This window comes from Gambusia affinis, linkage group LG03, assembly GCF_019740435.1.
Source record: "Gambusia affinis linkage group LG03, SWU_Gaff_1.0, whole genome shotgun sequence".
Classification (NCBI taxonomy): domain Eukaryota; kingdom Metazoa; phylum Chordata; class Actinopteri; order Cyprinodontiformes; family Poeciliidae; genus Gambusia; species Gambusia affinis.
In genome coordinates this window covers 29,271,195-29,297,952 of record NC_057870.1, presented here as the reverse complement: position 1 = coordinate 29,297,952, position 26,758 = coordinate 29,271,195, and the positions used below count along the sequence as shown (strand labels likewise).

Sequence of the window (26,758 nt, the reverse complement as noted above, 5' to 3'; positions counted from 1 at the left end):
GAGCACATTTATTTTTCACTAGGTCATCATCTATGACTTAAAATATCTAATTTTTAATGCAATATAGAATATAAATTTTACAACAGAAAAAAAGTGCATGAAATGTATCCAATGAATCAAGTTTGACTTGTTGAGCTAAATTATAGACATTTATCAACTTTTCACTGACATCTCAATAGTGAGATGCACCTGTAATTCTGCCCAAACTTAAGCTTCTCAGCAAGTTTTCTCTATAGCATAATGCAATAGCAGACAACACACAAGTATACTGAAAAATGTATTTATCTTTTTTATTAATATGACCAAAAAAGGAAAATGAAGCAGGAGCAGGGTCTGACTACATATCCAGGTCAGGCTTGATTATGAACAATTTTAGAAGAACAGATTAAAAAAAGAAAAACCTTTTATGAAAGAACTTGAGTTTCAGACATGGAGCTAAAAAAAAGTGGCTAAAGCACAAGGTGTGATTTTTTAAATCAAGATGTGTATTTCCTTATCAAAAAAAAAAAAGAACTTTGGAGCTTCTTAGTCAGTTCTTGCCTGGTGTAACTGTTTTTATTTTTGTTGCAGTTACTTTTCTCCCTTTGACAAGCACTCCATTTTAACTCTGGAAAGGGCCTGTATCTTCTGCCTCACTGAAGCAACAAAGAACAGGTCAGAATATCTGTGGTGAGAGTCGTCTATCCAGCAAATGGGTTGGCATGAATGGTCACGTCTTTTATCCGGCTCTCAGTGAGCGGCCGGAATGTCTTCTCATTCACTGGTAGCTTCTCCAGCTCGTCCAGCGCTTCCAGACCATCGATGATCCTACAAGTCAACAGGAGAGAAGAAATAAAGGGGAAAGGAAATTAACTTCAGAAGATATATTAAAAGTGTCTTCTTTGAGTTTGAATCAGAATAAATCAAGTAATCTCAGAATCATTACAGCTGTACATTGTATATGTTTCATACTTTCCAAACACTGTGTACTTCATGTCTAGATGAGGTTGTTTGGCATATGTGAAGAAAAACTGGGAACCATTGGTGTTGGGGCCATTATTTGCCATCGACACCACTCCTCTGACATTGTGCTAAAAAGAAAGAGAAATCAAGTAATCCTGCTGCACGCTTATGTTTAAGCTGGTCTCAAACAAAGATACTGTAAAGTAAATAAAAAAAGTGATTTGCTCACCTTTAAGTGCTCACTGAATTCATCTTCAAATTTACGACCCCATATACTTGTTCCTCCTTTGCCTGTGCCTTCAGAATAAAATAAAAAAAATCAAATAATCAATCAAGAAAAAAATCTACAGATAGTGAGAATGTCAGGGAAAGGGCTATGTTCAGGTTTGTGTGTGGTAAACTCCATACCTGTCGGGTCTCCGGTTTGAACCATAAAGCCTTTTATGTTTCGATGAAAGGAGCAACCATTATACAACCCACTTGCACACAAAGCCAGGAAGTTCTGTAAAGTAAATAAAAAACCAGTGATTTCAACTTGAAATCAAGATTGAGTGTTCTGCTGCCTTTTCTACGCTAACTTTTTAGGTTTGCAATCACAAAACTGGCTGCTCTGTATCTTCAAATACAACTTTTCTTGTCGTAAGAGGCTGCAACTAAACATGTTCTCACACGTGGTACACAAGTAGAAAGGTTTACAATACATTCTTCCTTCACTGTAGAATGTCTTGCACTGAAAAATAACTACGTGTAAAAGAAATATTGCTACATATGAAAAAACTTATGTTGAACAACTGCATAGCAAATAAACAAATAGAAAGAGGAGTTTGAGTACATTCAGTTTCAGTTTGAGTACATTCATTCACTCCAATACAAATCTTTACTACAGTTGGTAATAAAGCTGTCTGGGTCCGTACCTAATGACAAAACAGATTATCTCAGAGCTCAATGTCGTTAGATTCTAACATTTATTGTCCTAACACTTTTCAATTTTCTGAGCTCAGACTAAACATAATAACTAATCGAATACAGCTTTTCCACAGATATTTATGAGGCTTTATCAGATTAAAATCAGCTTTAAACTCACCTCACACGATTTAGGAGCGCGCTCACAGAACAGCTCAATCTTAATGTCTCCCAGATCTGTGTGGAGGGTAACTGCCTAAAACATGAACATAGAAAATATATATATGAATCACGGAATCAATTAGGCTTATTTGACACACTGAGCATGTTAGCTCAAATTGACAAATAACCCTGTTACACCCCCGGTGTTAATACAGTCATTACGTGATTAGTATCTGTAAAATACGCCGTCCCTTACGAGATCAGGAGAATGTTAAACTATTTGAAACGCATCCCAAACTTTTTATAAAACGTTACAAAGAGATTACCATTTCAAATGTTGCGTCTATGCTGTGGTGCAGACAACAAACTCATCCGGCTGGAATACAGTACCTTGGTTAATGGTTCCGAGAAGAGCTACTGAGCCTTGGGGGTCTGGACCGTACATGTCTATAGTCAGGGGCAAGCTGAGTAAAATTTTAATCCTGTGTAAATGCATTCGTTTACAGCTTACTCAAAACAGATTTTTCGTCGGATTATTTATTCATTTATTTTTTTATTTTTTAAATAACCAAAATAATAACAATAATCAAATGTTCACAGTATGTGTGGAAATTAGTATTGTTAAGCTATTGTGTCCCAACAGGATCTGGAACAACTCATCCTCGGTCTGTCTAAAAATTCTGACACCTGCAGCTGGTGCAGGATGCCACTGCTCACATTCTTATTAAAGTTAGGAAAATAGAGCACAAAGCCCCAATTCTAGTCCTTAAACTGGATCCTGGTAGCTCTGAAAATACTTTTATTAGTTTAGAAAGTACTGAAAAGCTTACTTACCACCAAGTACATTAAATATTTACTGTTGCTTTCTTGGATAACTATGTGCAAATCCTAGATTTTTACTTTCAGAAAGAAATTTATTTGTATATTTTAATACATCTTTAACAGGGGAATCAATAATAATGAATAACAATTTGTACCAGAAACGAAAGATCAGACAATTTTTTTCAACCTAGTTTATTTTGTTGTACTGGGTGGTACACAAGAAAACGAGAAGCAGGTTTAAATAAGACAGCAAAACATGAATAATGATAGTGCTGCAAAAATATTCAGGATTCTTTTTTTTCTTCATGTTTTAGCAACAAAAAGTTACTCAACAAAACTGAATGAGCACATTTTATTGGAAAAGAGAAACACTGATGATGATTTTTGTACCCATAAAAAAAAGAACTATCATGAACAACAGCATGAAGAAAGCCCTATAGTTCAAACACACAGACTTGTCCTTTGTAATACAACACATCTAAAAAGTAGCTAGTTTATACATGATCAATGGTAAAATTTTAGTTCATTATTAAGCCAAGGATTTTATTTTTTCAAAACATCTTTTAAAAATAATAAAAACAGCACATAAAATGTTCCTAACAGTTCAGATCTAAACAAAAATCATGTATATTACAAAAAAAGAAAAACAAAAACAAAAAAAAACAATAGGCAACCAATAGAAAAAAGAAGAGTTCTAGCTGGATTCCTGAGAAACTATTTCAATATAACACCTGACATAATAGAAGAAAAGTTTAAAAAGCAGTTTAAAAAAAGAGAATGAGACAAACACGGTCTATACACAAATAACTATCCAAGCAAACAATGGGAAATGTTTACTCACTACAACTTCACTTTTTATTTTACACTTGGTCAAAAATGTTGATTGTCTTAGTAAGAGGACTATGTCCAACAGGTTTCGGACATACCTTACAGAAGAGTATGTTTTAAAGATAATAAATCCTAATTTACACACTTTGTTTTCATGGTATGCAATCACCCAAGAGCAAGACGAACACACACAATGCATCTCATATGGTAGTTTTGTGCCATTATTGCATTTGCAAAGTGTAACATTGTGGGAAAAGGTGCTAGAGTGCAAAAGCATTCTCCAGAAAAACATAATTTTAAATGACCTACTTCACCTACAATATTTTAAATCCCTGTAGTAAAAAAACTGTGCATCAAAAAGGATGCTGATGCCACCAAACCTGTAAAACCCACATTTTGTTTAAATGAAGGCAATATTGCACAATTTATCATAACTACACATGCTACTGAATTAGATGCACGTGGCTTAAAAATATGTTTCATACTTCTCAGCAGAGTTAAAATAGTGTAGACTGCTACTTGTCTGAGTGTTTTTTCCACACTTTTATTCAGGGAAGAAAAACAGTCTTCCCTGATAGCATCACTTCATAATACACCAAATAACAACAAAGGCTTTTTTCTTGTTTTAATATTAGAAACCCTAGAAAAGTGACCTTCAAACATAAAATAAAACACTTTTTACTTCAATTTGAACACTTACAACAGTTGAGAAAAAAAACTTTAAATTAAAACAACATAATTGGGTAAATAAACATCCATGTGACAAAAAAAGTGAACAATAAATGAATTTTGCACATTTTAGGTCAACATGCTCAAGTTAGATTTCCAAACCTTTACTTGTTAGCTTATATGAAAATAAAGTTATGACCGGTATTGTAACAAAGCAAAAATACAATATTAGGAAAATGTCTACAGTAGTTTAGCTGCAAAAGTAACTACTGGTGCCAAATGTAGTTATTGTTGAATGAGTAAAAATGACATGAGTTACACAGAAGAGCAACACAAAGAGGAGTATCCCCTTATATAAGAAAATAAATGGAGTGGTGATGACTAAAAATAAATATTTGGACTAAAGGGTGACATAAAACAAAACTTCTATCTGTCCTAATTCTATCTGTATGAATCAGGACTGGGCCTGTGTGATGGTATCAAGGTACAGAAAAGCTTTCAAGAGTCAGTCCTAGGAGCAGTCATCTACCGTAAGTCATTTATGCTAGTGAATATAAAAATGATTGCAGTTTTTCTCCAATTGGATGATAGATTGCTCCTACATTATTTAATGCTTGCAGAAAAAAATAAAAATAAAAATTACCGTTCTCTCATATTAATGGCCACAAAAAACACAAAAGGTCAAGGTCAACATGTGGGGACTAAAGATGAGCCCCAATCACTCTTACTAAGGTAACTCTTTCATGCAAACCTCAAACTGTCTGGAGAACGTTTTAAATAAAAGCAATCATGCTGAGAACTTTTTGTTTAAAGGTTTGTATTAATACCATAATAATATTAAGCCATAGTATTTTACTCTTGATTATACCATAAATATGTCATTGTGGCCTGCTGTAGATACTTAAATACTACATAACACCAAACCACACAAAGACAAACCCTGACTGTTAAGAACAGCTCATTCTACAATTTCTTTATTAATTCATTTGAAGCAATGTTTTCTTCCTTTCTTTCTCCACTTTTAATTAATAAATTGTAATGTTTTGTTAAAAAAATTAATTGACTTTAATTTAATTTCAAATCATGAGAAATTTGCATAGGTTAAAAAAAAAGGAAAAATCACCCCATTAACTGACTTCAGTGAATCTAATGATATTATATCTTCAAACATTTCATTTAAAAATGACATTTTCTCTAAATCTGTGCAAAACTGCATTTACATCATGAGGTTTGTCAGGATTTTCCAAGGGGAAACATATTATATGGTAAAAAAGATATGAAGCTCATATCAGGAACTTTAAACAGTTTTGAGAGACGTGATAAGTTTTGTATTGTAACAACTCAGTTTTTCAAGCAGTTAAATCTGATCTTAATTTTTTGTTTCCTTAAAATAAATTAACCAACTTAGTGGTTTAAAAAAATCTTTCTCAACAAATGGTTAAATATTGTCTGAATAACTAGAATTGAAATATATGTTTGACTAGCCGTGAGCAGTTAAACAATGTTAATGATTTATACAAACTCAAATTTAGAAATTAGACTGTGCCCTTCTTTGCATTAAAATGCTATTTAACTAGGAATCTTGATCCACAGAACTAGTTTGCAAAATGTTTCACCAACAATGCAACAGGCAACAGGCCACAAAAACACCGGGCCACTTACCATGGCTTTTTATGTAAAGGAAGTTTTTCATAAAAGTGACAGTGTGCAAAGGTTAAAATATCATTATAGACTGCTAAAAAATACTGATCTTCCCAAAATATTTTCTCGGCCCAGCCCTGATGGATGTTAGCTTAATTGTAATTGAATTGAATTTATGCAGTGCTTTTCAAGTTATACCTTCTACTCAAAGTGTTTGTGGTTAAGTGTGTTGCCCTTGGGCACATTTAAGTGGCAGATCCTGGAATCAAAACCGCAACTTTCGGATTACAAGACAACTACTCTTCCTACTGGACACAAGTCACCCCAAATAAATAAGCCAAGCTTCTTCTCTAAAATGTTAGCAGCACCATGAGCAAGTAAGATACTTAATGTTCTCATTCTCTCCAATAAATCCAACTTCAAAAGTCACAAATTTTTAAACAATTTTTGTTGAAAGCCTACTTACATTTGAAGTTTGTTTTTCTTTTCTTTTTAAAATACAAACACGGCACACTGAACAGAACTTGATCCACTCCACCTAAAAAACCTTCAACACGCCCTGAGTCTTAGTTGTACAAAATATTCCCTAATGATGCCTCTTTAAGTAGCATTTTGTGGAAAGATTTATCCTTAAACTTGTAGATGTGAACACAAATAGCTTCAGAATGAGGTCAAAAATCCAAATTATTTTCAAACCTCAATCCAAGTCTGACCATGCACAGTGATTTTGCTGCAGTAATGCCAGCAACATTTCCCTAAAGGCAACTTTATATCCGACTACAGCACTTTCAGTTAACACTAATGTGTTTCATTTTCAAGACTTTATCAACCAAACCAGCACAGGTATCTGAGAACCATGGCCCATAATGCAGAGCAGAAATACTTTGATCCATGTCATAATTAGGTTAACATCAGTGTTGTAATAGAGATACACTGCTATACCTTGTAGAAAAGGGTTTACTTTGTAAAGTTGGCAATTTAACTTTGAATGTTCATATAAACCCCCAAGAGTAAATATGATATTTTAAAAAAGTATAAATAGGGACCTATTTTGGAATTCAGAGCAGTCCGCATATGTTCAGTTGGCCAGTAGTTTTCTTTTACATTTTTTTTCTCTAAACCATTAATACCACAAAATGATACTGTAAACAAAAGATCAAGATCATAATGGCACTGGCCTCGGAAGTTTTACAAAAGAGAAATAAAAAAACAAGCAGCAGATGCCAGAGTCAGCATTTGGTCTGCTAAACTGGCACTGGTTTAATACCTAACTTTACTGGCAATACACTGAAGCGGCACCACATCCTGTTCTCTGTGCCTCAGGGACACCATGGGCTTCCACTCTGTATCCTGACCAAAGCGCACAGTATCGTTTGGTTTCCTCACAAACGAGTTCATGCTTGTTCTTTGTCAGCTTTCCACAACCGCTCCTTAGCCTCGGTGGGCAGCGTGTTGAAGAGGTCCTCTTCGACCACAAGACCGCTTCTCTTCAGCAGCCTGCACTCTCCCAGCTCCACGGGCAAACACTCCAGACGGTTTCCTCTGAGCTCCAGCTGAGTCAGTGCGGTCAGCTCTCCGAAGCGTGATGGAAGGGACTGGAGGCAGTTGTTCCCCAGGTTCAAGGTGCGAAGCTTTTTGCAATGGAACAGCTCATTTGGCAGTGTCTCGATCTTTATTTTATAGGGTGTGGAAAGTTGCATTGGGGACAAAAAAGAGCAGAAAATCATTAAATGAAGGCAGTAAAGCTTAACATATGTAATAAACAATAATATAAAATGGAGCATCTTGTAAAAGTTTTACCATTCATTGAATGTCTCCACATTCTGTCACTTTTTAAACATAAATGTCAATTTATTTTACTGGGATCTTAAACATAAAGCAGTGCACAGCTGGAGAGACTGAAAAAATGGGTTGGACTTTCTGGCAAGGTACTGGCCTAGTACAAGTTTTACTTAAAAAAAAACAAGGTATTCTTTGTGTTACTAAGTAACTTTTCATTGGAGTTGTTAAAAATCACATGAGGATCGGGCGTGCCGTGGTGGCGTAGGGGACAGAGCGACCCATGTTTGGAGGCCTTGAATCCTCGACGCGGCTGGCGCAGGTTCAACTCCCGTACCCGGCAACATTTGCCGCATATCAACCCTCCTCTAATTATCCCTCCCTGTCAGCCTACTTTCGTATGAGGGAAACTAGAGCCCACAAAAGACCCCCAGGAGGGGTTAAAAAAATTAAAAATCACATGAGGGGCCCTCCAGGCATTTAATATCTACACAATATTGTTTGCTCAGATTATAACACAGCAACAATGTGACAGGGTGAATATGAACCCATTCAAGCATTCATTGAGTAGATCCAAAAAACAAATCAATAACTGAATGTAGTACAACATTCTTCAGCTGAATAAAAACAAAACTGAAGTAATTATTTTTGGACCAAAGGTAAAGTGATTAAGAGTGACGGTTTCAATTATTACAGCTAGAAACTACAGATCAGGCCCAAAACCAGAGTGTAGTGATGGACTCAGATCGGAACCCTTAGAGACACATAAAGACATTTAAAAAGTCAGTCTTCTATCACCTGAAGAGTATTTACAGGATTAAAGACATTTACTTAAAAGAAATTGAAAAGCATAGGTGTTAATGTTTAGTCACATTGATTACGGAAACAGTGTCTTCAGAGATCTGCCTAAAAAAAAAAAAAAATCAACCTGATCCAAAATGCCGCTGCCCAGATCATCACTAGTACCTAAAATAGAACATATCCCCTGCAGCTGAGGCATTAGGTTTTACTTTAGTTTATAAATCACTCAATGACTTAGCATCAAAATATATTCGAGACTTGTCGTATTAACCCTCTAGACCTCTTAGGTCTTTTGGTTCAAGTCGACTTTTAGTTTTTATGCTCCTTTAATTTGAAGCAAACTTTCAGTAAACTGCAAAAATGCTGAGTTCGTTTATATCAAGGCTAAAACCTCATTAGAGTAACCTGTAATAATAATTGACCTGTACATTATTAATTTTAGTCTGTATTTTAACATTTCATTACTTTCCTTTTTTAAACCATTTCAATATAATGTTTGTTTTATGTATTTTTTCCTTACATATAGCACTTTGAAATTCTTGCTGAAATGTGAAAAATAAACTTCCTGTGCCATTGCTTTGATAAAATCTTAAATCAAATAAATTTATGATCTTGTGACAAAATGAGGAGTGCATGCTTTCATGAAGCAGTTGGAACAAAGAAGAGTGAATTTCAACAACTCACCCGGTTGGCTGTCACTGCCATGTGCTGTAGATTCTGAAGGTAACCAATATCTGTTGGAATGTACGTCAAGTTGTTGTGGCTCAAGTCCAAGACTCGTAGCTTCCGGCAATAAAACAGCTGACTGGGAATCTTTTCAATCTTGTTTCTGTTCAGATGCAGCTTTTCCAAGTTGGTCAGAGTGCCAATCTGAATGGGAATGTAGGCAATCTGGTTGTACCAGAGCTTTAAGCACACCAGCCGATGAAGGTGTTGGAAGCTGATTATTTCCTCAATGGTCTTTAGGTTGTTGTCCTTCAGATCAATCTCCTGTAGGTTGTGCAAACTGAAGATGGAGTGGGGGATGCGCTCCAGGTCACAGCGAATGAGCTCCAGCTCGGTGAGGTTCACCATTTTTTTCAGGCTGTTCAGCACCATCAGCTTGGTGCCTTCATTGTTGATAGAGAGCTTCTGGAGGTGTAAACCCACGTCAGTCACAACTTGAGGTAGCTTGGTGAGATTGCTCTTCAGGCGGAGAACTTTGAGCCTCTTGAGCTCGCGAAGCCCATCGATGACAATATATCGGTTATTCTCAGCACTAAGGTTCCCTGTGAGATGAAGCTCACTGAGGTTCTTCAAACTGTAAATCCATAAAGGAATTTCTTTAATGTCGGTGAACTTGATGTGAAGAGACTTGAGGTTCTCTCGCAAAAAAGCCAAGGCGGGAGCTTCGATTTTGGCCGGAGTGTGATAGAGCCACATCTCTCTGAGGTTGACGAGTTGCGCAATGATTGGTGGGATGGTAACATCTGGGATAAGCTCCAGTTTGAGAACCTCCAACTCCATCAGATCGAACACTGTATCTGGAATGCCGCTCAGCATGAAAAGGTGCAACTCCAACTTCTCCTGAGAGTTCTTGGTTATCCTCTGCCTGAGCTTGTCAAGAGTCCACTCATTGTTCAGGTTGAGCTGTCTCAGCTTATTTTCACTGACTTCTGAGAGGAACACAGCGAAACGTTTGGAGTACAGAGGATCATACTGGTCTATCATGTGCAACATAAATGCAAAGTCATTCTTCACGTCGGGTATATCGCTGTAACTGCTCTCTTCCCTGATAGATTCGAAGGAGTACTTCTTCAGAGAGCGCCGCACCATCCAGCAGAGTGTGTACATGCAGATTAGTCCATACACGATCACTAAGCAAATGTAGAAACATGCCAAGATTTTAAAAAGTGTTGCCAATGGATGAGCACAGTGGTACACTCTGTAACCAGTCAGGTTTTCTATATTCACAGAGCAGTCCACATTAAACTGAATGTCTTGAACATAATACCCCGTGTAGCAGATTATTAAAATAAACTTGATGACTTTGATGATAGTCTGACGGATGTATAATCTGTACACAATGTCTCCTTCTTCCACATGGATACGGAACTTCTTTACTTTTTCAAACAGGGCTTTTGCTTGTTCTCCTTCTTTCTTGTCCAAAACCCCTGTTTCAGTTCTATCAACGATGCCTTGCTCAAAACGCGTCTTTGTTTTCTGAATCATTGGAACGCTTGCTTCTACATCCTCACTTATCACAGACTCCTTGTGGTCAAACGATCCATTCATCTTCATTGGTTTGGGATCGCTTTCTTCGACCACCGTCTCCGACAGTGCCCTGGTTGTCCATGGAGAGTCAAAACATTTAAGCAAGATGGACACAAAGTGTTCTAGTTTGGAGCTAGTCCGAGGAAATTTAAACCAAAAGTTGCTACAGGCTAGAAAAATAAGAGTGTGGAGTAATACCAAGTAGGGGAAGTACTTGGCGAACCAGTGTAACTTATTTTCATAGCACACTGCATCAACGTAATTGTACTGATGGCGGTCCAGATTGTACTGGATCCCTTTAGGCTCCAATAGGAAGGATGTGGACAGGGTGGAGCTGAAGTTCTTTTTACAGGTTTCATTGATGATCCACTTGCAGGGGAGGCAGATCATCTTGTCCTGGGTGATCTGGAGAGTGCCGCCAAACACCGAAATCATGAGCATAACAATGGAGATGTAGTCGGTGAACACATCCCACCATGGTTTCAGGATGCGGTATGCTGGCTGTGTGTCCACAAAGTACCGCAGCTCAGTGATGGGGATCATGGCTCATCTGTGAGAGAGAAAAAGAAAGAGTTAATATCACTGGTTTGCAGGAAACAATCCCTTTTTTTCAGTTCTGACAAAATCAACAAATAAAGTTGCCAATTTAATACTTTAATAATCCTCCCCCACCCCAAAATAGACTAGGAAGCTAAGGTTGGTTAATATTTTTAAAAAGTAATGTACATTGCTTTTATGAATACTACAGTGATAAAGTTAGAAATGAACCATCGGTTTGAGAATTGGCCATTGTTTCTGACTAAGGAGATTCTGCACTAAATAAAAGGTACTTTCAAATAAATAAAACCCTGAATTTTACAGGAGGCATACTTTCTTTTCACAACCACTCTACATAACCCACTTCCAGACACCACAAGGCTTAAAGGTTTCTAAAATAATGGAACAAAGTATGAAAATATCTATCTATCTATCTATCTATCTATCTATCTATCTAGATAGATAGATAGATAGATAGATAGATAGATAGATAGATAGATAGATAGATAGATAGATAGATAGATAGATAGATAGATAGATAGATAGATAGATAGATAGATAGATAGATAGATAGATAGATAGATAGATAGATAGATAGATAGATAGATACTGTTGTATAATGCTTCAGTTTCAATCAATCGGAGTTTCAATTAACTGAGAGAGCTACACTTTTATTGATTTAAGCACTAATTAATAAGATATGATTTATCTAGCAACAAAGGGAAACAGAAGAACATCTAAATGTTACATCAAATGTCAAACCACTCATTCATAAAATATAAATGTCAATTTGTTCGGAATTCTAAAATTATTTATTAAAGATAATGACCTATCTAAAGTAAGAAAAGCAATCGGAACAAATTACAGGCTCGGAAATTGGTGCTTTCAATATAAATTAAGGCTATGAAAATAGCCTGTGCCCGCTAGAGTTTCAGACCACTGTGACTGGTCAGATTGTTATAAAAACAGCAGAGTCTTTTATTGAAATAAAACAAAAATAAATGACAATTATAATCAGCAAGAAAGTAAAAAAAAAATAAAAGATTGGTCATATATTAGCGTTATGCAAAAGGTTAGCATGACAGCATTTCAGTGAGGAAAACATACAGAAAAACTTATTCAAAAATATTTTGCAAAATGAAAAAAAAAAAAGCTGTAACCCTTTATGCATGCTTTGAATTTCCTGTTTGTATGTTAAAGATTTAGTAAAATGTTGCAACAACATTTCAACAAGCAATGTGGAACTTAACTATAACCAACAGCAGTGCAGGTACGTTCCTTGTTCTGCAGCTAAACAAATGAGTAATGAACATTTTCACCATAAAACTGAACAATAAAGCTTGCATGTTGCTCCGTTAATGTAAGTATTTAACACTGATGTTGAACACAGATATTAAGCAGATCCATTCCTCTGCTCATTATGATAGTTAAACGGTGCTCTGATCATGATTATTCATCACATTTATCCACATGGAGCTGTTGGCGCCGTCCTCCCATTATGACATATTGTTAAATCTCCACCTGTTGCAGTTTTTATTACACCTGAGTGGAAGCCTGTCACAGGGCTGCATAATAAGGAAAATTATACAGCTGGAATATTAGTATTATTGTAATGTTACAGCACAGTTCAACAATTGTAATTATCACTTTTTATGATTCAAGTATTTCAGAATTCTTTTTCAATTTGTTTTCTAGAAATTGTCTAATTACTCTACATTGCTTATTTAATAAAATGTTTATATAACAGTCTACATTTAAATAAAATAAATTGTCAGTTTTTCAGTTAAGGAAAGATTTAAGAAGAAGGTATCACACAATATTTTGTTTTCTAGGCAAGTCAATTATTGAAGGCCAACATGCAAATGCATTTTTTTACATTAAAAGATTGACGATTTTAAATAATTATGGCTTCCATATCAACCCTGTCCCCGAATCGTCCCAAAAAAAGAAAAAGTAATCCAGATTACTCTTTTTGTAGATTAATAAAAAGATCTATAAAAGACCTATCTGTGTGATTCTTTCTCAAAATCACACAGATAAGAAAGACAATTGTGATTAATATGAAATAATTGCTTTGTATTTAAAGAATATTGCAACAGCAGCATTAGTTGTGATAAACAAATACTTTTCAAACCCTTCTTTCTTATCCATCATTTGCTGCTTCTAACTTTTTCTGTAATCTTCAGCATTTGAGGTGCTATCACTGGAGCCAGGTTTCTGGATTACCCTAAAACAAGCATTACAATATTTTTTCTAAATTATGTTACTCACTGATCTGTCGTTCATCTTACATAACTATGCAAACATTACACCATAACTGATGCTGCACATGTGAAACAAACTAACCCCACCTAATAGAAAGGTTTTAATCCACTGCTAAGCAGGAATAAATCCTTGCTGCATGCAAATTTAATCCACACGGTAGGCGCAGACGTGAAATATGCCCAACTCAAAAGTAGCAAAATGCAGACAAGATATAGATGAAATGTAAAAATGTCTTCGACAGAGATGAAAAACAGAATTACTTACAAATCCAAACTGTACAGCCCAACAAAGCCATTTATAAAGAAGAGTAGAACTCTCCGCAGCTACCGTCCTTTGTCTCTGCTGTCCATGAAAGCCTGATCCAGCCCTTCGGATCAACCTCTCGCCTTGTGTGACTGCACCACACCCAACATGCATGCTAAAGAAGGCCTTCTTCTATAGAAGACATTCCGTTTTGGCGTGTTTAACCCAAACAACGCGAGCGCCAGAGGAGCCACCTCGCTCCCCTCCTCTCTATTCTTAGCCATTTCCGTTAATAATACCCAGAGTATTGTCTGTGGGGGCCTTGAGAAGCGGCTCCCTCGACCTTCAGGAGAAGATCCTGTTTACCTTACGGATGCTTCTGTCTCCATCCACTGTCTCTCCGGAATACTCAGCCATCACCCCTTGAACTCTCACCTCCCCCAAAACACACACACACACACATAAAACAAGAATAGGGGCTGGCATTCATCACTGCTTGTACTTTGTCAGGAAACTGTAAAGTCGAGGAGCCGAGACGCCTAGTGTGATCTTTTGCCAAAAAAGCAAGCACATGCTGGCTTGCTTTTTTAAAAGTTCCTCAGTCTTGAGGAACTTTTACTCACCTAACAGCATGTCAGATGCAGCAACTTGGATCAGTGGATAGATTAAGCAGCACAAGGTCCACCAAGGTAATAAAAGACTGGCCAGTTTGGAGGTGTTATCTGAGTTCCAGCCGCTGATGATGTCCCGGGTGGAGCAGCCATTCTCTCAGTAGCCAACAGTCTTCATGGGCCATTTCCTTTTTCATCCCCATGCCAGTTCAATGGGAGATCTGAACAGAAGACATTTAGGGAATGAAAATGTGGTCCCTGCTATTTCCTACTTTATGCGAGCATGGTAAGGCTCAATAGACTTGATAAAGAAATTTATTCAAGCATATATGATGCTTTGAAGAGAGCAACTATACAGGTTATTATTTTAAAGTTATGAGCCAGGGTTTTTTTTTTTTTAAATCTAAATCAAACTCACAAGGTATAAATAAATAAAACAAATAAAGCAAGCTGGCGTTTATTTTTCTATTTATTTTTGGTACTTTAGTGGAAATCCTTATATAATCACATTATTTCTCTTCTCATCCTACCCTTTGGTGACATCAAAAGGCAATCAATCAGAGTTCTTCAGAGGATGCACATTTGTGTATTTTTAAAAAAATATATGTTTAAATTAATTTCATCCATTTGAGATATTTAATTGAATTCCCCAAGGTTGCCACAAATTGTTTGAAAACACTACATGAACTTCAGAAAGAAATTATCAAAAGGGACAATGTTTTTGATGTGGACAAAAGCGGACTGGAATGACAAATTTCAATAGTCTGGTAATTTACTATTGACATATTTTCAATCAAGTCAGACAGGTTGTTTCGGTGAACTACGAAATTGTGTATATATCTACGGCAATGCAAGCAGAACACACTGATTACTAATTTTACAAGTGCTTTAATTTAGTTTCTCCATTTACAGGACCGTCCTTCGTGGCTTCATCCGACTAGTCTCTGGGAGAGACTTGTATAGATTCTAGTTTCACTGTAATTAGAATTTATAGTGAAAAATGCACTTAATTCCTCATTAGTGTTGATCAGCTCAACTGTTGTGCCAAATTTGCAGTTTTCTTGTTCAATGCACCCCAAAAACTTCCTGCAAAAATAATAACGAAGCTGTGTTGGTATTTTCAATATTTACTTCATATTGAAAAGAGATATTCCACTTTTAACGTACTACCTTGCTAAATAACATAGCTAAAACAAATTACCGTCTGTCGTAATTTGTTTTACGACAGACGGTAAAACAAATTACTTTCACTTTTCGTCAAAGTAGTTGATCCAGTTATTTACAGAAAGTTAGCAGCAGGTGACTTTTTTTTCGGAATTATTCGATGAAATTATGCGACGCTAAAATCTCGCCGCTATCTGATAAAGAAAAAACACCTGACCAGCAAGAGATTTACTTTTAACAAAGATCAAAGAAGAAAAAAAAAACATATTTGCAATTAAAATATTTGCAAGCAAAGCTATCCCAGCCAGTAGCTCATAAGCTACATGCTAGCAGCTCCTTCTGTTTCTACAATCGGAAGTTGGCATTCTGACCATCGCTTTAGCTCATAGAAAAGGTGGACTTTTAATCCTAAAATGAAGCGGTTGGAATCTGTAACTTACTTCTAATGGTGATCCACATTCGAACCGAACATAAAATTTTAATACTATTTATTATTGACAAAATATGCGCTTGCTAGTTAGCCACCATCCAAGGCATCTTTGCAACTTTCGTGACTAAAGCGAGAGGTGGCGCTGTGGTGTGCAACGGATTTCGAAGAAGAAACTGTCTTCTGCTTTTCGCTGACAGAGAGATATTTGTTTTGATCTAGAGCTTTTTATTATTTTTAGTTGACATCATAACAGCTAATAGGATGTTTCACACTAACTGTCTGCTGCGGGTTTCGTCTTTGCTCCGGGCGGCGCGCTGCCTGATGCCGAAACGACACGCTGCTCCTAAAACTGTTACATGTTCACATCGCTGCATGTCAACATTTCACAAAAAGGACACTAGACACAGGGATGCGAACTTTGGAGGAGCAGATTACCGCACCGATAAGGTCTTCTCGTCGAGGAGTTATTCCACAAGCGAAGCTAAACTTAACTGCTGGAACTGTAAACAACTTCTTGACAGAACTCCTTCTTTCTTTTGCGACTCATGCAAAGCAATCCAACCCCCCGAGGAAGGGGCGTCCTACTTCAAAATCCTGGACTGGTTAGTGTGTAACACATTGTATCTTTCTATTTGTCCTACTTGATTGTGTCTATATCAGTCTGTAAGCAAAATATTTAAGTTCACCAGCTGTTTCCTTTTTTGCAGTGACTATACTTTCACACTGGACACACATAAGCTCCAGAAAAGATACTTGCAGCTTCAGCGGACTCTTCATCCAGACAACTTCAGCCAGAAATCTGTGGTAGGCAGATGATCTTGTAAGGTGCAGGGAGATCAGCTGAGTCAGAGAAAGGCTTTCCTGTGTGAGTCACGCTGTGGCTCAGGAAAGCTGAGTACTCCAGTGTTACTTGTTTTGTTTTCCTGTCGCCCAGTTTAATATACGTTTACTTAGGTAATAACTCATTTTGTAGCAAAAAGATCCAAAGTATAAATAATATTGACAACATGTTTTAAATAAAATGTTAATAAATAGAATGAAAAACAAATATGTTTATCAATGTACCAATATCAGTCACTTCATAATATCCTAAAATCATAAAGTATTGTTAGAGTATTTGTTTTGCCATTATTTTTTTAATATTTCTTGTTCTATAGTCTATCATAAAATGATAAAAAAATTTTTGCTATGACCTAATTAATTAAACCCTGTGTGGGAGGAGATTACCACTTAAATGGAGAGCGAAGGAGGTTAGAGACAACCTTTCAAGAACAGTCCAATTTTATGACATCATCATTGACAATGTTAAGTTGGACTAATAACATGCAAAACACTGGGAAACACATATACAATCTGGAATTTAACACATATAATGATTCTGTTTTCGGAATAAAAAATGGTGCGGGACTTGCATAAATGATCCCATTGGTGAGCCTCGACTTCTTGAACTGAATCGTTTATTTGCTTTCACAAATGGATTGGCTTTTTCAACATTGTGTTGTTTTTTTGATAGATAATTCAGTCCTGGTTTAAATTATCCGTAAAGTGTGTTTTTTATGCTTGTCTTTATTGGACCCAAGGTCTAACATGAGAAAATCATTGAATATTTATTTTTGTGTCTTCAGGAAAAAAAAAGGTTACAGTAGTCTTAAATATGGTTTTTAATAATCTCTGTTCAATTTTGTATCCACATTAGGATCTGAAAATCAAAGTAATCTATATTTTGGGCTGGAGATCATCAAATTTAATGCATCCATCCATGGTGTAGGCTTCCAAAGGCAAGCAAGCCTTCATTCACATCTAAGAACACGCTCCAAGCAGGAGGACCCCTGGTCAGGATTCAAACAACCTTAAAAAGACCTTCTTTCTGCAAGGCAAAAGTTCTGCCATCATTTTGGCAAAAAAAAAAATCTATCCAGATTCCTTAAAAACAGTGGAAAATCCCTTTGACTTAATGACAAACTGGAATCCACGACTTTGGTGTATCTTCTTACTGTTCCTATACCGTAGCATTCACAATACCTGTTGACTGGGCATGTTTGTAGAAACAAAAAACAAAACATGTTTTCTTTGTTTTTTTAAATTGCTCATTCCTCATCCTGATGGTATAGCAATCTGAGCACTGAATAGTGTTTCGCATCAACTTTAGACCTGTGTTATCAACACCCACAGACTTTGATTGATAGGCTCACAGATAAAATATATTCCTAATAATATGCAAGGCAGAACTGTAAAAATAATAAATAAAATAAATAAATAGCTACATGATTATCGAACATCTATCTAAATTGTTTACCTAAAAAGACGATTTGAAGTGTTTCCAGTAATAAGCTCAAACATAAACTACGTAGAGAATGGTCTACGGCTTAAAAAGTTGAACAACAAAAACATAAGAAAAATGGTCTCTACAACTTTTTTTCCCCCATTGTACTTTGATTTTATTGCTTGTTTTACTCCTGTTAGAGTAGATCTGTGGTTATAGCCGATTCACTTGAATAATTTAAAGGGCAAAATATTGGCTCACATTATTCAAAAGAGCTGTTAAAGCTGGAAGGTCTGCTTGGTCAAGTGCGAAAAAGAGACTCAGTAGGCAAAAAAAAAATATTATTTTAGAACTAGAGCATATGAACAGCTTAAAAGACTTTTCTAAGAAAAGAGCTCTGTCTTCTGAAAGGGGTTTAACTTTAAGTGGGCATAATTTGAAAGGGGCACGATTTGAAGATATTCTATTGCAGAGAATTGCCAAAAAAAGCACACAGCAGATAAATCGCTAAAATAATTTCCATAACCCTCAATTTGAACACAGAAAGGGAAAATATACAAAGCCTGGAAAAAATATGTACGCCTCTTTAATCTTTTTACATTTGGTCATGTTACAGCTATTTCAGTTCAGCTTATTTATGCATCACCAATACACATCTTAAGGCACTTCATCAAAATAACCCCTCAATTTATATACAGGAATACACAATTTCTGTATATATCACTCAGATGGATTCAAAGTCAATTAGATTCTAGTTATCAAAGGTTAGTTTATTACTCAAATTAGTAAAACATGTTTCCTCCCTCCTGCTCCTGATGAGCATGTAGTGACAGTGGACAGCAAACCCTCTCGCAGAGCATTTCTTATAGGCTGTAAAAGGCTCGAGACAAGAGTGTATGTTCATTTTCCAGCAGGCAACATACGGCCACAGCTACAGTACAATTGCTTTGATCATAGCATATGTACGCGTTAGAATGGTGCACACTTAAATCCAATTGAAAATGTGTTGCTAGGTTTGTAGATTCCTGTTTACCGATGGTCTGTCCAGTTTGATTGAACTTTGGCTGCTTTGCAAAGAAGAGTGAGAATAAAAGTCATTGTTGGATGAGGAAAACTGATAGATACCTATGAAACAACTTGCCTTTTAATCGCAGCAATAGTTTGTTCTACATGTTATTGACTTAGGTGGACTGAATAAAAACACACTGCCATATTCTTATTTTTATTTCTAAACAAAAAGCATCATTTTTCTTTTACTTAACTGTTATGCAGTGCTTTGTGTTGGTCAACAACATTAAGTCTAAATAAAATCCAGTGAAGTTTGTGGTTGTAACATGACAAAATGTGGAAAAATTAAAGGTTATGAATAAATTTGCAGGACATTGTATCGCCAAAGTCTTGAGACTTAATATTTTCTATAAAATGGCATCATTATAAACCTTTACATAACATGTAGGAGCAATAACAAGACAGCTCTTATTTCTATAAGACTCTTTGAGAAATAATTTAAAGAACAAATTATAAAGAAAGACTTGAAAATATGCTTAAAGTCATCACCCAAGTTATCTTATAGGTTAAGCATTTTCAGATCTATTAATTAATTTTTCTTTCCAAAAATGCTTTGTTTAACATTGTTCATGTTTTACAGAAAATGTCGTATTTAAATTGAATTAAGCTTTGTGCTGCCAAATAGGAGCTCTGATGAAACTGGGATGGGATTATTTGGACTCAATAGTCTTTAATTACTATTTGATCTTTGTTTAAGGATTGTATGGAATTATTCACAGCCAACATCAAAGACATGCAGATACTTTGTTACTTAGAAGCAGGATAATATAAAATCATTCTGTCTTGTATTAAGGTTAATTAAAAAATAGAAATTTTATAAGAACAAGCTAATTATGAAGTTCAGTTCCTAAATTGTTAATAGACTCTCTCTCCTGTTATCACCCACTGTCAGAGCATCCAGCGCAAATCTGTTGTCCTCTATCAGGTCGCGGGGGCAACAAGTTCAGGAAAGAAATGCAGACACCCTTTTCCCCAGCAACACTCTCATTCTCCACATGTTGGATCTCAAGCTGTTCCCAGACCAGAAGGGGATATATAGTCGAGGTCCTGGCTGCCCCCAGGGTCTCCTCTTAGTGAGACGTGGCCAGAAAACCTCCAGCAGGAGCAGCTCAGGAGGCATCCTAATCAGATGCCTCCACCACCTCCACTGACTCCTTTCAATGCAGAGGTGCATCACCTGTAAACTATATTGTAGCACATACTAATTCCCCCAGCTGTTATAGTTATAACAGATAGAAGATATATACCCCTTCATTTGTTGACCCACTTGTGGCCTCTAAAAAAATTCCTCTGCAATAAGACTATTGATTGTTTTGCTAGAATGAACACAGATCTATCTGTGTTTATTTCTTGCTTAACCTTCTTGTGCCAGAGTAAGGAGAAAAAAATCAACATTTTAGTTTTTCATCTACTAGTTTGGGTTGTAATAAAGAGTTTTTCCAAGCCAACATGCTATGGATAAACAATGAGAAGTTATGATTAAATGTAATCAACAATTATCACTGTTGATTTACATGCTGACTATTTTCCTTATTTGTGATTGTGCTGTTTTCCTGCTGAGGATGGCTGCTACTTAAATGGAGTGTTTTGTCACATGTTGAGGATGATTGGCTGTATGTCCCTGGAACTGCCTGGCCCCGAACACTTGTTGGCAGCTGTTAGAAGGATTCAAAGAAATGGATCATTTTGCAGAAGCATAATCTTTAAAAATTGAACCAATCCCACATTTAGAAATAAATTATGCTACACTTCAGGCACATCTAGCAATTAATGTGACTAAATTATTATGTTAGAATTTGTGCTTTAGGTTTTGTTCTAGTTCATGAAGTGTTGATTTAGTTATCCATGACTCTCCCCCAGTTTTGGATAACTAAATCCACAGATTTAATTATTCATGCCTTTGCTCTATTATCATACACAGTTTCTCCTTGCCTTTCCAGAAAGTTTCACTTTTTACTTGTGAATACTTTCCCACAATTCTTTGGGCTCATGAAGATTCTGGAGAGTGTAAAATGGCCTTTTGTGTTTTTTTTAGTCAGCAGTGGATTTCCTATGTAGATGTGATTTTGCCCAGTCTTTTTCATGCTTTAGAATAATGAATATTGACAATAGCTTTTTATACAAAGTGGTTCTTTTTGGTACATTTTCACATTATCTAGAGTTTTCTATGGATATCCATATGATAAGGTAAGCAGATGTTTTTAAAAAGTAATCCAAGTCCAAGGATAGAGAGGAGATCATTTTCCTTTTGGTAAAGACAACCAAATGCTTTTATATTCTCGCATGAAATTAAACTAGGAAACAGCAGAATGCGTGGTGACATATCAAAGACATAAAACCCAACTTGTCCAATATTATCTTTACTCTGTTTTATTTATCACTCTCTCTTATAATTTTTTTAATTAACTAGGCATGTCCTTGCCTCAGGGGTCTTAAACCTATACACAAAGAAGCTCATTACTTTTACAAGGTTACAAGGCAGCCGCCTACTCCATTGGTTATGACTACTGGAAAAGATTCACACTACAAGCCCATGGGCTAGAGCGTGAGACTATTGATTTTCACTAGAGCTGACAGACCCGATAGCTGCAAAATGTACTAAGAGCTACCAAGCATTTCCTACATATTTTTCTCCCCATCTCATGTCAACAGATCTCATATCAAACTCACACTTGCAACCATTGTAGAACCCCAAACCATGAGGCTACAAAATGCATCTAAATGTTTGTATCGCCAAGGATTTGGTGTTTGGCAGTGGTGCAGATCAGGGAATGTGGTAAAGTAGCTCATATGTTGTTCTGTTCTGTCAAAGTGGAATGTTTTTCACTGTGCACTGAGATTGTTGCTTATTTCAGATAAAATAGCACAATTGCTATTATTCAGTGTAGATATTTTTTACATTTTTAATGACAAAATGTAACTTATATTGCTTAATTGAACTGAATTGAATCTTTTGCAGAAAGAACAGGAGTATTCAGAAAGCCAGTCTGCCCTCGTGAGCAAAGCATACAAGACATTGCTGAAGCCGTTGAGTCGTGGTCTTTATATGGTGAGTGTAAATCTCTTCCACTTCTTCCAATAAGTATTTAATTTTATGAACGTATGCTCTGATCTCCTCACTGCTTGTTTATTACAACTTTACAACAAAGCATTTATTTAGAAGAGCAGTGAGTTTGATGGACTTCCTTTGTGTGTTGCAGCTGGAGCTTGAGGGCATGCATCTGAAGGAGGGTACTGACTCTGTAGCTGAGTCACACTTCCTAATGGAGTTGATGGAGATCAATGAAGCCCTGGAGGAAGCCCAGACTCCAGAAGAAGTCAATAAGATCGGCCAAGACACAAAAGGTAGAGGTTTACACTCCTAAGTTCAGCTGATGGTCATAAAGTTGCAAGTAGGAAAAGTGTAACCTGCTTATATCCCTCAGATATGAAATGATTTAAAATTTTCCTGACATTGTCTTGCTAATGATGTTAGCAAATTACAAAACATATGAGATCTAAATGTCTCTTTCACAGCGTAGTGGGTGGTTTTGAGGACTAAGGTTTTAATTTTACCAACACTTTTCCTCTGGTGAACTGTAAAACACTTTTTAGTAACATCAAGACCGGTATACAGCAGGGGTATCCAACTCCAGTCCTCAAAGCCTCGTCATGTCCCGCCGGTTGTAAATGTGGCCCTGCTCCACCTGAAGTAATTAAAAGGATTCCTCAGCATGCCATCAATTTCTGCAGGAACCTGATAATGAACCACCATTTAATTCAGGTGTGTTGAACCATAGGATGGTATAAAACATGAAAGATGTCGGCCTATGAGGATTGGCTTTGGACACCACTAGTTTATAATCCCACACAGTTTGGAAAAGTCTGAAATATAATTCAAGTATTTCTCAAGGATGACTAAGCATGACAGAAAATTAAAGTAGATAGTTGAATTTCCAGACTTTATTCCATCATGGTGATTACAGGTGGCTTTTATAGAAATATCTACACGAATCCATGATGAAATTTTGGATATTTTTATGTTTTAAAAATGGCAACGAAATATGGAAATTTGGGTGTTGAGAAGTGCGTAGGAATCCTATATGTAACAATGTCCTTCCCAAGTAAGAAAAAATGTGATGACCTACTCTCTCTTATCGTCATTCCATCACTGTTATGTCTGCTGTTGGATCGACACGTGGGTGTCAAACATGTCACTGATGAAACCTCGGGCCAAGCTTCAACATTATTGTGCCATTTTCATTTCTAACCTTTTCTGATCTGCTCTGATGGTTCTTCAATTATGTGTTAAGTATCACTCTTCAGCTCCAATAAGAGCTTTTCCAAATATAGTCTCTTCTGGCTTCAAAAGCATCAAGGTGGTGACTGCCAAATAAGGAAAATGAAACTTCCAAAAGGCAGCCCACATACCAGTTGGTGATACCTCACTGTGCTACATCCTGGTCCTACTTATAGTCTGAATAAAATGCAGTGATATCATCTAAAAATAATCTGTAGATTTGAGTTTATTACAGAAGCAACTTGTCAACCAATACAAATTACACAATAAAAGCGAATGTTTTGGCAGCCCTACCTGAAAAGGTCTGCATTGTTTAATCTGTTTATCAATTTTTTTCACACTTTTATTATTGTTAAAAAATAATTTTATATTATTACAAATATTATTTTTAGTATAATAGTTGTTAAAAACAACTGACCTTTCCAAAAGTTGAACAAAGTGAGTATAAAATAATAAAGAAATGCTTACTTTTAGTTCAGAACCATCCTGCATAATTCATTGTTTAAGGAACACTAACAAAACAAATAAATCTGATCAACCAAATGAGATGTATGTGAAACTGATGTTGTAAAATGTGTCCTTAATTTGAAATTGGATGTGAAACTGACTGCTTGACTTACTTCCTGATTAATTTGAGCTAATAATTATCCGACCCTTTGGGAGCACTGAGAACATTAAAATCAAAATCTTATGCACTCAGTTGACACATAAATATATAATAAAATACAAAAACCAATAAAAAGGTAATGTGATGACACAATTATTGCATCCCCTCCTGACATACTTGACCCCTGTGAATTACACACCCTTGATCCTAATATACATGCACTATTCCAACCAGTGGTGCCTTAAAAGTGACAGCTATGCTTAAAAGACATGAAAGGATTTCTAAATTGTTAGCAGAAAAACTGAAACCCTATGTGAACAATCAACATATTAAACAGACTCATGAAGAGCAATTAGAGAATGGAGAAAAATTACCTGGTTTTAATTGTCAAACTAAAAGTTTAGCCTAGGCTTTAAGACCCGAATAGAATGAACATATCTGATATCATACAGCAGCTGCTCCATAAACCTGGGGGAGAAACTTAAAAGGCTGTTTCTTTAGTGCTTAAAACGTGATCTATGAACATGTAGAGGAGGTTTTTCATTGAGCAAAGAGCTACAACTGGGAACAATTGTGGTGTTTTGTCTGAATGGAGATCTAAAGCTCTGTGTTTTTGAGACATGGAGCATGATCGTATGGCTTGTTGGCAAGGAAACAAGGACGTTGGTACATTTTTGTGCTTCTGTAAATATTATAAAGTTTATGCCACAACTGATGATTTTGTCTCAACTCTTACCATGACACAGTTCAGTTTCAGTTTTAATCACTTGAAATTTCTGTTGTGGTTGTATTTGAAAAGTATCCATGTCTGGTTTTTGGTGATGCCTACAAATGAAAACCAAAAGTTACCTCAGCTTAGACCAGTGGTTCCCAAAGATTTTCTTCTGGGCCACCCCAGTGGTTCCCAAAGATTTTCTGGGTACCCCTATGGATAACAATAAAATCCCCCCCCCCAAAAAAAGAAAAAAAAACATAAACCGGGCACACACATTGTTCAGCCAAACATAAACCTATACACATATTTTGTATTGTAACTCCACTGAAGTTTATTTCACACTTCAGGTTGCAACAAAACAACCATACTACAAACCATCTTTAAAGTGAAAGACTTTTGTGTAACTGTTTTTTTTTTTTTTCATTCACCCATACAACTTCTCGCGTCCCACACTTTGGGGACCACCGGCTTTGACCGTAAAATGCAATAAAAAAAGAAACAACTTCAGGATAAATTAGCCATGACTGCATCAGCTGGCTTGAGCTGTGCCAGTTTAACAGATAGGAAACATTCATGTGTTAGAATGGCTTCATCAAAGTCTAGTCTATTCTTTCTAAGAACATTTAAACAGATTCACTTCTGCATTTTTAATTTGATATACTTAACAGTTTGCTCCACCGATGAGTTTTACACTGCATATTTTAAACTGTGTTAACAAGCCGCTTGTCTTTGATTCCTACAAACATGGTTTGTTACTTCAGATAAAGCAGGGAGGCTTGTGTGCTGTTGGGTGTGTAGGAATAAAAAGCAACAGACTGAAAATGCCTCGTCTTATTAGCACATGTAGAATTGGAACTTGTCTTCTTCTCCCCTACAGGGAAACTCGCAGACTTGACGGAGCTGATAGATGCTGCCCTTCATGAAGGTATCATGATCAGATCTTCCCTTGAAAACACGATGCATTCCTCGCACTTGAATATTTTGTTTACGTTTTGATCTTTGCACAATCTCTTCTTTGTTACTGAGTGAGTGATTGATTGAGCTTTCTGATTTTTTTTTTTTTTTACAGGGAAGCTTGACATAGCCAAGGAACTGCTGACAGAAATGAAATACTATGCAAACATTGAAGAAAAGGTCAAGGCAAAACTTTCAGAATTTATGTAATGTTTTCCCTCTATTTGATGTTTAATAATCTCTTTTAAAGCTTTGTTTTAAACTGCATAAAATATTGCATATTAATGGCATTATATTATTTTATGTTTCCAGAGGTAGAATAAAAGTGAATTGTATTCAGCCTAATTATTGTGTATTTAATCTTAAACTAGTTGTTTTTAAGTTAAAATCAGTATAATCCATGGCTCTAATTATATGCATACATGGAATGTTGCTAATTTCACAAACCTAATCATATCCTCTTGTACCTAATGTGTCATCAAATGAGACAGAGATCTATAATTGGCGCTGATTTAAATGCTGCTCTGTGTTTATATGATTATCCTGCCTATCAGTTCAGCGTTTCATCATGTGGAACACACACATATGCAGACACTGGGTTCTTGCTTAGTTCTTCAGGTTACCTTTAGGGGGAGACATAGCACCTTGACAACCATCCTGCAGGAGAGCATCAGACTTTGCACTAACAGAATATGAGACCTGACTAGAGGGAGGTCCTTAATTGAGGTAGACAAGGTCTTGAATTATTAATGGTGGCTTCATATGTAGCATTAATGCTACGATAATCAGGAGAACCGTACTGAATGAAGATAACTCAATGAA

At 36.2% G+C, this 26,758-nt stretch overlaps 3 protein-coding genes across 4 annotated transcripts; 1 reads left to right on the top strand and 2 right to left on the bottom strand.

The window, feature by feature from the left end:
- Nucleotides 1–276: 276 nt before the first annotated feature.
- ppil3 (peptidylprolyl isomerase (cyclophilin)-like 3) lies at nucleotides 277–2,416 on the bottom strand. Its single transcript, XM_044112033.1, has 6 exons — nucleotides 2,334–2,416; nucleotides 2,027–2,101; nucleotides 1,351–1,444; nucleotides 1,172–1,239; nucleotides 952–1,070; nucleotides 277–807 (listed from the first exon to the last, which is right to left on the bottom strand). The coding sequence occupies exons 1-6, from the start codon at nucleotides 2,334–2,336 to the stop codon at nucleotides 681–683; spliced, it is 486 nt and encodes a 161-aa protein (XP_043967968.1). The 5' UTR covers nucleotides 2,337–2,416; the 3' UTR covers nucleotides 277–680.
- A 751-nt stretch (nucleotides 2,417–3,167) lies between these two features.
- Nucleotides 3,168–16,171, bottom strand: lrrc8ab (leucine rich repeat containing 8 VRAC subunit Ab). 2 transcript variants are annotated; one of them, XM_044112030.1, is made up of 4 exons: nucleotides 16,061–16,171; nucleotides 14,469–14,677; nucleotides 9,232–11,350; nucleotides 3,168–7,637 (listed from the first exon to the last, which is right to left on the bottom strand). In XM_044112030.1, exons 3-4 carry the CDS (start codon nucleotides 11,341–11,343, stop codon nucleotides 7,362–7,364), a joined length of 2,388 nt encoding a protein of 795 aa, XP_043967965.1. In that variant the 5' UTR covers nucleotides 11,344–11,350; nucleotides 14,469–14,677; nucleotides 16,061–16,171; the 3' UTR covers nucleotides 3,168–7,361. The 2 variants fall into 2 exon arrangements, with proteins under 2 accessions (XP_043967965.1, XP_043967966.1); XM_044112031.1 differs by lacking the exons at nucleotides 14,469–14,677; nucleotides 16,061–16,171 and adding an exon at nucleotides 13,867–13,981.
- Nucleotides 16,172–16,301: 130 nt separating this feature from the next.
- Nucleotides 16,302–26,271, top strand: hscb (HscB mitochondrial iron-sulfur cluster cochaperone). The gene is made up of 6 exons (XM_044112032.1): nucleotides 16,302–16,652; nucleotides 16,758–16,854; nucleotides 22,341–22,430; nucleotides 22,582–22,726; nucleotides 25,860–25,907; nucleotides 26,052–26,271. The coding sequence occupies exons 1-6, from the start codon at nucleotides 16,312–16,314 to the stop codon at nucleotides 26,144–26,146; spliced, it is 816 nt and encodes a 271-aa protein (XP_043967967.1). The 5' UTR covers nucleotides 16,302–16,311; the 3' UTR covers nucleotides 26,147–26,271.
- The last annotated feature ends 487 nt before the right edge of the window (nucleotides 26,272–26,758 follow it).